Below are 10,180 nucleotides of genomic sequence, written 5' to 3'. Positions count from 1 at the left end.
TGGTACCTCCCCATGCAGGCCTTCCCCCGCCTCAGTGATACGCATGCCCTCGCGTCATTAGCTGCCATTGTGTTCACTGTCACCCTGCACAGCAGAAGCGAGCGCTTAGAAGCTGAGGTTTTTGTCTGTATGATAAGCCCTGTGTCTTAGTGATGGTGTCTGACACTTAGCAGGTATGCAGGAAATAACCGCTGGCCCTGAGCCTCTGCCATGTGACGGCAGAAGATGCCATTTGATTGCTGTCTTCATGACTGCTGGGTGGAGCCTGGCACTGAGGCAGTTTTACAGGTCTGCATTTCTATGTGATTTACAGGTCTGCATTTCTATGCGATTCAGTTGCCTGTTCGCCCTTTCCCATTTTCCTATAGGGCTTTCTTTTTTTAACTGAGAGGTAGAAATTCTTTGCATGCAATATATGTGAGCACTTCAGTTTTGTTGCCAATGTCTTTACCTTTGCACTGCGTAGTAATCCATTTTTCCATTTAAGTGCCTAGTTTTTGTGCAGTCAAGTTCGTTGGCTGATTCCTAGATGGTCTCTAACCATGGTGTGAAGAAGTCCTCTCTGGCTCTGAGGGGGGCCTCTCCTCACAGTGGCCCGGGCCCAGGGTGGGGCTGCACCCATGGGCAGGAGAAAAGAGAGGTCTGGCTTGTTGGGGAGCCTGGGTGTCTGCAAAGCTCTCTGGCTGCAGGTGGGTGACAGGGCGCAGGCTTTGGGTGGGGGTCAGACAGGACCTGGATTGCATCTGGGGGGTCAAGTGGGCAGCAGGGAGCACAGGGCGGAGGTGGAGGTGAGAGGAAGGGGAGAGTGGGGATCCCCAAGGCCCTGCCAGGAGGCAGCGTGGGGGAAGGCAGGGAGGCGGGTGAGAGGCACATGCTCTCCCCAGGCCTGTGACCAGGGGGCAGGTGGAGGATGTCCGCGGTGGGCTGAGCAGGGGCATCCATTCCTGCCCAGGAAGCTGGTGGGCCTGGGAAGGACCGAGCCTGTGCTGCTGTCACAGCACTTGAAAGACAGACGCCACGGCTGCATTCTTGAGAGTCTGTTTATTTTCAGATAAAAGGAGTCACATCTGCCTGCACACCCCAGCCAATCTCAAGTTTGATTTCTATAATTTAACTTTCGAAAAGCTTTAAGAGCTTGAGGCAGGGTTTGAGCTCACGTTCAAACCCCGCGTCCTAGATTAAGCAGCCATAAACGATCACTCTTGGCAGAGATGTGGCTATGTGTACACGTGTGTGCGTGCACGGTTTACACAAATGCTCGCTGTTGTGCCCATTTGTGCCCCTGTGAACAACTTCGCCTTGTGCAGTGTGCCGTCCACGTGTGCAGTAGGTGTTTAGCAAATACATAATTTGGTATAAGCCCCATACGATGTGATTTCACAACCGGCGGCCTAACCGCTGAGATATTACTTAATTTGTTAAAGTGATAAACAAGATTATGATGTGCAAACAAACAGGGCTTGTGCTCCAGCTGCGTCGAGGTTTATTTTACCAAGCTATAAACACAAGACCCTTTCTCCGGTGCCGAGGATGGGGTTTCCCCTTCCTTTTGTTGGCGAGAGAAGAATGTAAGGGCGAGCGGGCACTCTCGCACTGGGCTTTCCGGCTGCGGCACTCAAAGAAACTCATTCATTGCCCGGTGTCCTTACGGGGGTTTCCCACACAGAGACTTCGCTGAGCGGGAGATATCTGATCTCGGCTGGCCCATGCCGGGCCCCACGCTCTGGGGACTCTGGAGCCTGTGAAATGGGCTGAGAGACTGGAGTGCTGAGGGGAAGGGGCAGGGGCCATAGCCCTCCTCCGGCCCCGCCTGAACTGCTCCTTAACTGAGAGTCTCTAGTGTAATTCCATCTGAAACTTGGGGCTGCAAACCGGGCGGGTCCATTATGCCACGGAGGACCTGCCTCCTTTTGTGGGACCCAGCCCAGAATGGGACTCCCCTCCCTTGCTCCTAGACTGATGGAGGGGTAGGAGGAGGTGCCTCCAGAAGACCCCACCGTGTTCCCTTGGGCTGTAAAACCAGCACAGGGAGGCGGGGGATCCAAGTAACTGCCCTGCAGAACCTGAGAACTCCCAACCCGCCACCAGACAGGTAATTTCCCAGCACTTCTTAGCAGCATAGGGTTAGGTGAAAACTCCGTCAGTCTTCTGGGTCCTCAGGGACTGCAGCGGGCAGGGAGGCTACGGCCTGGGCTGGCCAGGTCACAGTACGCTTCTTCCGCAGGAATTACCTTCTCTTGCGTGTGCAAGCTTCCAGCCGGCCCAGCTCTTCGTAGGACTGGTAGAAAATGTCAAACTCCCTGGTGCCCCAGCCCCTCCAGACAGCCAGGCACCACTCTGTGTTTTCGTTTTCAAAGCCACATACCACTGTGTCCTTTGCCACCACAGCTGCGTCCACCAGCACCCTGCAGAGAGAGGGGGTCTGAGGAAACTCACAGGGGTCCCCACTCGCTTGGGCCCGGACCCTGTCCTTGTACATCTTCAGGGGGACAGAGCCAGCCAAGGGGACTGCGTGTGTCCCAGCCTGGCTCTGGGACGTGTTCCAGTGCCCTCCAGTCTGGTCTCATCTGGGGGCGGAGGCTTTATAAATCTCACGAAAGCCGAGGGCATCAGTGCATGCCCGTGGGCTCTGTCTGTAAGGCACTGACTCTGGAGAGCAACCGATGCTTCCACACTTGCCTTCCGCCCTCAGAGGGCCCAGAAAATGCCATCAGCCTGAATTCCCACCGTTGCACAGCCCGTGACCGAGCTGAAGCTGGCCAGTTTCCTTGCCACAAGCTCTGCGGCACTGTCTATTTTGCTCCCGCGTGCTTAGGAAAGACAAGGCTGTGGACTGTTTTGCAGGAACCGTGAGCACAGTACAAGGGTCTTTTAGGGCCACCCTGGGCGGCTCCCGCAGCCTCCCTGCCTTTGGGGCCCTGCAGAGCGGGCAGCCTGCCTCTGGGCACCCACCGTCTGCATCTCCTGTGCCCACTGCATGTGCCCTGCTGGGCGCCAGGACTATCCTGCAACCAGGGTATGTGGGGCGTCTGAATCCTGCATGGCTTTGCCAGGTCCTGCCTTTCAGAGGGCTGCGTGGGTCTTGGTAAGACTCAGCTTTGGGGAATGAACAGGAAAAAGGACAGTAGGTAAAAATTAGGAGACACTCATGGCAAGCATACCAAGGTCAACCAACCCGGGTTCTGCAGACCCACTTGATCCTAGAAGCCTGACCTGCTGGCTGGGGACTACCCTGGCTCAAGTGTACCACACAGCACTCATCCAGGGCTTAGGAGCAGACCGCACTCTAGTTTCCAGAACCACCCACAGAGCAAGCCTGGGAGCAAAACTGCCATGATGTCTCCTTGGTCACTGTCCTGCTCTGGGGGAAGCAGGCTGAAGGGCATTTCTCCATCTCTGCGTGCTCCATCCAAAATAAAAACCCTCACCGACAGGTGAGTGGTAGCTCAAGCTGCAGAGAAACAGGCTTAGTGTGAAGGGAAAGGCTCCAAAGTACACATGTGTGCACACGTACATACACATGCACACACACACGCAACTTGAATTCATAGCACTAAGGAGCTTTTCATGAGGGCGATTTACTTTCTGGGGCTCCAGAGGCAGCGTGTACGTGGGGAATGTTGTCAGGAGCTGCGGTCTAGCACCAGGCTTACATCTGACCCATGTACCTGGTGTCCTGGACAACCTGTCCTTACAGATGTGCTCAGGGTGGGCACGGCCATGCCTCCTGGTGGCATCCACCCCCGCTTGGCCATGGTGAGGAGTAACTGCCATGTCACCTGGCTCTACTGGGTACTGATGGGCAGGTGGGCCACCCCTGGCAGGGCTCTCTGCCTAGCAGGAAGGACAGTGAGTCAATGGGAGGGATCCCTATTTCTCCTGCACTCGGCACCAGAGATGCACTTGGTCTACAGGGGCAGCAATACCCCAAGGCAGGAAGCCTTGGCCAGAGGCTGAAGCTTGACTTAGCTGGTGTTTGCTGAGCTCCCCAGGAGGACCCTGAAGGACCCCATCTTGTTCCTGCTTTGCCCGATGGCCATACTAGTGGAAGCTGATGCTTATTCATCGGCACAGAGGTCCACAGGGCTGCTGGGCTATCACCACGGACCTGGCGACCAGGCCTTGGATTTCCCGTGCTGTTCCTCTGGGGCCCAAAGAAGCCCCTCTGGGTCTTACCCATGTGGAGTCAGTTCTCGGGCTTTCAAGACAGCGATGACTCGGCCCCGCTGGGCACCCGAATCCTTCTCCAGACCGATGACTATAACATCTCCACCGTGCCTAAGAAACCAAAGTCAAGGAAGGGAAGTGTTTTGGGCACGGCTGGCCATACTCTCCGGAGGGAGCGGCCCTGGGTGCAGAAAGGCATGGTCGGGAGGTAACCAATGTGCAGTTTCTGCTACAGCATTAAGTTACACAGAGGGCACAGCTTTTGAGGTAGACGAGAACTTTCCCAGTCAGAAACCTAATGGCCCGGGACTGTGTGGTTCTCCTTCTGCGGCACGTGAGCTCTGCAATGGGCAGACGAGCTTTCCAGGAGCCCTTCTGAGATTTGCTGAAGAGGCCCCTGCTAACTGCACAGAGAAGGAGAAGATCCTTCCAGAAGAGCAGCCCCAGTGGACCTGGGTGTTTTCTGCTCACCCTGCTCCCAAGGCAAGAGCAGCGGGCAGCCCAGGATGTCCCCCCCTCAGGACACTCACCTTGGAATCCAAATGAGGTCTCTGACAGCAAGCACCTTCACGGCCTGCAGGCGCTGGCTGAAGGGCTCCCCGTCCATGGGGCTCAGGTCGTGCTCGGACCTGTCGGAGGCCGCGATAGGCTCCTGCCGCCGGTCGGAGTCCTCGCAGTCTGTGGAGAAGGGCACGCTGGAACAGCTGGCCGGGGAGCTGAGCAGGCTGGAGGGGCACCTGGTGGCCCGGTGGGGTGGGGAGGAGGAGTAGGAGGACATGGAGCAGTAGTCGGTGAGCGAGTCTTGGTGGGTCAGGATCTGTGTGCCCAGCTCCTCGCTGTACATGATGCTCACGTCTGCGATGCAGTCTCCCTCGGGCTTCTTTGGGCAGGCCGGATGACTGTCCAGGGGTTCGGGACCCGAGGGCTGCACGGGGAACATGTCCCTGAGGGGGCTGGGGTCTCCACAGAAGTAGCGGGCACACAGCTGGTAGGTGGCTGAATGGTACATCACCAAGGAGTTGGTCTTCTCGTCCAGACACCAGACGACTTCCTCCCCTCTGCAGTCTGAGCTACACACGACTGATGTGATCACTGAGGGGGCGGCATAGGGCTCCAGCCGCCCAATGATGTCCAGGGTTGCGCAGTCGACGATGAGGAGGCCTGGCCCATTGCTGTACCAGATCTCTGACCCGCTGTTGACCACTTCCATGGCCTTCACCGGGTAGGGGTTCTGCCGCGCATCTTCGTCTGGGATGCCAAACTTGGACCTGTTGGCTGTGTGTGAGCACAGGTAGGAGCAGCTGTCCCTCGGAATGCCCCGCACCACGGGAAACACGGCCACAAGCCCATCAGCCAGGCCCGCCAGCACCAGAAAGGAGTTCTGTGGGAAGGAGATAGGGACGCATGAAAGAAACTTTAGTGTAGGAGAAACAGAGGGGCATCGGGTTCATCTCTGTCCATGCTCCAGATAGACAGGCAGTGCCCATCAATGTCCCTAACAGCAAAGCTCTCAGAAAGACTGGGTCTGCCAGCAGCAGCCATGGCCCAGCACCAAGAGGTGGCAGAGGACATGTGCCATGTGCCATGGAGGAGTGGTGCCCACAGCACCAACCAGGTCACCAGGACTGCAATGGCACCTCTGCAGGGCTGACTTTGGGCAGCGGGGAGCAGGGGGTACTGCTTTTCCTCCAGGCCACCACGGCCTCCTTCAGAGGCATGACATGGTGCCGTCTCTCACGTGGACACTGCTGCTAATGTGACAGCACTTGTGGGCACCTGAGGGTCTGCTCACTGCCACCCTAGGAGGCATGCATACCCACCACTGTCCCCCGGTACTGGCTGGGCACAGGGAACGGCTAAGTCTCATTCATCTCCTTGACCTCTGGGACTCCACTTGTTTTTCCGCTTCCAGAGGCCAATGCATTGTTGGCTGAACTAATTTTGAAAGAAATCACTTCCAACTCATCTCTCTCCTGGAGGCATATCTCCTCTGATGTACGCTCATCCTCAGCTCCTGAACCTCCTGTGAGATACCCACGGTACAGCTGACACTGATGGGGTCCTCAGGGCGCCCCCTAGGTCTGCAATAAAGCATAACTTCCTTGGCAGTCACTGGCTAGAGGCCATTGGGCAGAGGACAGAGTTGCAGGGACTAAATGCTGGGCCCCCAGGGGTCCCCAGGGCATCTCCCAGGGCAGAGTGGGAACAGGCCACAGCGGGAGCCAGAGCAGCTCTGCAGAGCCGGAGTTAGGACAGTGCAGGGGCCAGGCCTGGTGCCAGCGAGGGTGAGCTGCAGAAAGCTGGCTTGTTGGCAGTCAGCGAAGTCAGGAGGTTGGGCCGCCCCAGGTAACAGAGTGACAGCCTGTGGCTCAACGTCAGGGCAATAAGCTCTAAGAAAGTTTATCAAAATCCATGTTTGAGATTTTAGAGAAAGCAGCCAAGGCAAACAGGCTCAAAGTCTCTGTCTGGAGTCCCAGTGCGGTCTGGCCAGTGTGGTGAACGCCACGTCCAGGCTGGGTGTGAACATGTGCGTGCAAGAATGCAGGGGTCTGCCCTGCACAGCCACGGGCAGCTAGGCCTCTGAGGGAGCAGGCACCCCTCACAGGAGGCTCTGCACAGAGCAGGCTTTATTCCCCCCAGTCGTGCGGGAGCTGGCGCCCTGGCTCAGGGCTCTGGCCGGCGATGGCCTTCAATGATGCTTTGTGTCCTGCCCTCCTGTGCTCTAGTGCAGGCTGGGTCCCGAGCTCCCATCCCTATCCCCATCCATGGGGCCACGGCCATAAATGAAGCTAAGGTTCATTTCATACTCGTGCTCCTTTTTAAAGGAATGGAACTGAAACAGGGTGAAGAGAAGAGCTCGTATATTTCACGACGTCAGGAAGTCATATTAATACTCTCAATTTCCAAGTGCGCTGGCCCAGAGCTCTGGGCATCTCCTGAGCCCTGATGATCCCCACAGTACTGGAGTGGTTTGATGACAGTCCACATATTTTAAGCAGCAGCACCAGGAACTGCTCCATGCACGCTGACTGAGCGCACCGGTGGTTTAAACAGGCCTTGAAGGGTGGGCCACACGAGAATTGCCTGAGCAGTATTAGGACCCCGGGAGGACAGTGGAGCCTGAGAAAGCCAGGCAGCTGCGCCCTCTGCAGAGGGCGGGCCATGGCCATGACTCAGAACTAAACAGGCAGGAGTAGAGAAGAGGTGTGGGTGGGGGGCTGTCCTTGGCTAAAGGGAGAGGCCTGGGCACGGGGTGCAGGGGCCAGCAGGGGGACACCTCATCCACTCTGCCAAGGCTGGGTCTGATTCCAAGGCATTGGGCTGTGGCCAGCCTTGGGGGACTAAAAAGGTAAGTCAGCCTGACCATGCTGGGCAAAGACTGGGGGTCTGGGATGGACAGTGAGCCCTGGGGAGGAGGCAGAGGCAGAGGGCAAGAGAGCAAGATGCCCACGGATCAGAGGCAGGGCCTACCGGGGCCTGGTGACTAAGGCTGTGGGAGGAGCTCGCTTGGGCAGGTAGGAAAGAGCCTCCTGATGTCACTGCTACCAGAAGCCAGGTCCAGACCACAACTGTTCACACCCGCCCTTTGCACCACCATGCGTCTCGCCTGAGCCGGGCTGTGGTCTCAGCTTGTGGACAGTAGGTGTCCATTCTAATGAAGGCCACCTGTATCTCTAAGGCAGCCTATGACCAGCTGGTGACCCAAGAGGGTGTGTCTCTCCTGCTTCCCAGCCAGGCACACCTAGGGGATTCCCCCAGACACGACAGGAGGGAGTCAGAGACGCACAACCCACTTCCCTCACCTCACCTTTTTAATAACAGGCACTGCCAAGAAGCAGGTGACGATAGCCGGAGTGTCCAAGGCCTGCTGGGGTGCATTCAAGGGGCACATGCCCTTGAGGCTGTAGATGTAGATCTTCTGGTCCTGCAGAGGCAGACAGGCCTACAGTGAGACCCAGGGTAGGAGGTGCGTGGCATTTCCCACTGCTCTGCACCCAGCCTGGGGGATCCTCCTTGCGCCTTAAGTGAAGCCAGTGGAGGCTTTCTGGTCAGTTGTTAACATAGTTCTGTTCTTTGTAGAAAATTTTAAAAAACACAGAATATCTAGAGAAGAAAAATTAAATTGCTCATATTCTATTACCCAGACATAACCACTCCTGGGATTTGGGAGCACTGCCTCTCAGAAGTCCTATGTAAATGTGTGTGTGTGTGTGTGTGTGTGTGTGTGTGTGTGTGTGTGTGTGTGTAAAGCACAGGGTATCGCAAAGGTGCAATTTTAATAGAAGGCCGTCTTCTCACTTTTGGGCTATTGTTAATCCAGGGCCTCACACATGCCTGCTGGGCAAGTGCCCGACCTCCGAGCTCTGAACTAAGGGCTCTGCCTTTTCACATTTCTTCCCACTTAACTAAATGGGGGATGGCGCAGGGCACCGCTGCACTCCGCTCAGAGGGACAATTTGGATGACCTATTGACAGCGGCTCAGTTTGTCTCCAAGTTTTCACTACTGTGAGTTATACTGAGATTAGTCTCAGTATTCTCTCTCTCTCCACCTCCATCCTGTGTTAGTGTGTCTGAGCTATTTTCTTGGACTAAATTCTTCAAATTGAAATTAGCAAGGTTTACATAGCATGAGTATTTCTGATATTTCTGGCACATATTTGAACCACACTTCCAAATGTCACGTCTTTCCAGACGGCACCAACCTCTCCCCTGTCCATAGCTTCAGAATGTCTGATTGTGGATGTTTTCCTCTGAATTTCTCAGGAGACCCGTCCTGGGGCTTTCCAGGGACTTCCCCGATCTGATGTGAAGGCAAAGGCCTCCACAGCAGACAGAACGTGCTTGTGGACACAGCCCTGTCACAGGAAGCCCAGGCACATCAAACCCAGGTTCTTCCCTGGCAGAGTCTATGCCTGATACTCGTCGTCCTGAACCTCAGCGAGCAGTGGCAGCAGGCAGGAGCCAGCGGCAGGCAGGGCTGAGCTCCCTGGCGGACATGCTGCTGTCTCGCAGGGTGGTTGGCACTGCTCTGCGGGTTGCCCAGGGACGAGCTGGGGGTTACCAGGAAGTTAAGTTGACCTGGTCCCTCTGGGGGCTGCATAGTGGTGGCGCCTGCCTCACGGAGGGCTGTGCACGCGGCTTACCTCGGTGGCCGTCCACAGCGAGCTCTGGACCTTGATCTGGCAGCTCAGCTTCATGCCGGCACAGGTCATCTTCTGCACTTCCAGAAGCCCCTTCTCTGTGTTCACCACCGTGTAATTCCTATGGTCGGCAATAAGCACGCGGTCAGTTCCTGGTGGCGTCTTGGCTGCCATGACAGCCTCAGAAGAGGACCTGTGGGCCTCACTTGCCCCTGGAAACCAAGGTCTCATTTTGCTGTGATCTGAGAGCCTCCAGAAGGGTCCTCCATGGCCCCAGGCCTACTGTGGAATGGTTGGGCATCACAGGCATGGATAACCCCAAAGTGAAGAAAGCCTCTTTTCTCTCTGTGGCCTCTGGGGTTGGAACAGTTGTCCCCAGCTTGAGGGAGGGGCACTTCCACAAAGACCACTCCCTGCCCTCCCACCAGCCAGATCCTGCCCACTCCATGACTGGGGGAAGCTCCTCCAGGCCAAGTTGATAAGGCCAAGGCTAAAGACAAGATAGGAGGGTAGAACAGGGCCCATCCTGACGTTAGTGGGACCAGCTTGGCCCTGAGTCCCTCTGATACACCTCAGAAGTCTCAGAGAGCCTCCCTGCTTCTTGTGTGTCAAATGTTTCAGGCCCTGGTCCCGCCCAGACCTGGAATCCGCCATGCGTCTCACGAGCCCTGGTGTCACTGGGTCGCAGAGTGCTCATGGAATCCCCCTGCTTCTTGTTCCTGGGCCTCTTCAAATATATCACGAGGCCATCCAATTTCAATTCAGAGCTGTGCTTACTTTTTACATGCTCTACCTTACATCTATTTCCCCTTTAACCCATGCTGAAAAATCACAGTTTCCAATGACAGCCACATAATTATTAACTTTCCCC

General features: G+C 56.2%; 1 protein-coding gene across 2 annotated transcripts in view; it reads right to left on the bottom strand.

The window, feature by feature from the left end:
* Positions 1-1,022: 1,022 nt before the first annotated feature.
* Lrrk1 (leucine-rich repeat kinase 1) overlaps positions 1,023-10,180 on the bottom strand; it is a 127,346-nt gene continuing 118,188 nt past the window's right edge. Inside the window, exons 29-33 of one of the 2 annotated variants that reach the window (XM_013512547.1) lie at positions 9,313-9,430; positions 7,976-8,092; positions 4,698-5,548; positions 4,177-4,278; positions 1,023-2,405 (exon numbers count right to left, since the gene is read on the bottom strand). In XM_013512547.1, coding sequence (XP_013368001.1) covers positions 2,228-2,405; positions 4,177-4,278; positions 4,698-5,548; positions 7,976-8,092; positions 9,313-9,430 — 1,366 coding nt within the window. In that variant the 3' untranslated portion in view covers positions 1,023-2,227. The remainder of the gene's footprint in view (positions 2,406-4,176; positions 4,279-4,697; positions 5,549-7,975; positions 8,093-9,312; positions 9,431-10,180) is intronic. The other variant, XM_013512546.1, reaches the window with a different exon arrangement.

The sequence above is a fragment of the Chinchilla lanigera genome, unplaced genomic scaffold (assembly GCF_000276665.1).
Source record: "Chinchilla lanigera isolate Chin_1 unplaced genomic scaffold, ChiLan1.0 scaffold00015, whole genome shotgun sequence".
Taxonomy (NCBI): domain Eukaryota; kingdom Metazoa; phylum Chordata; class Mammalia; order Rodentia; family Chinchillidae; genus Chinchilla; species Chinchilla lanigera.
This window is presented reverse-complemented; position numbering and strand designations above follow the sequence as displayed.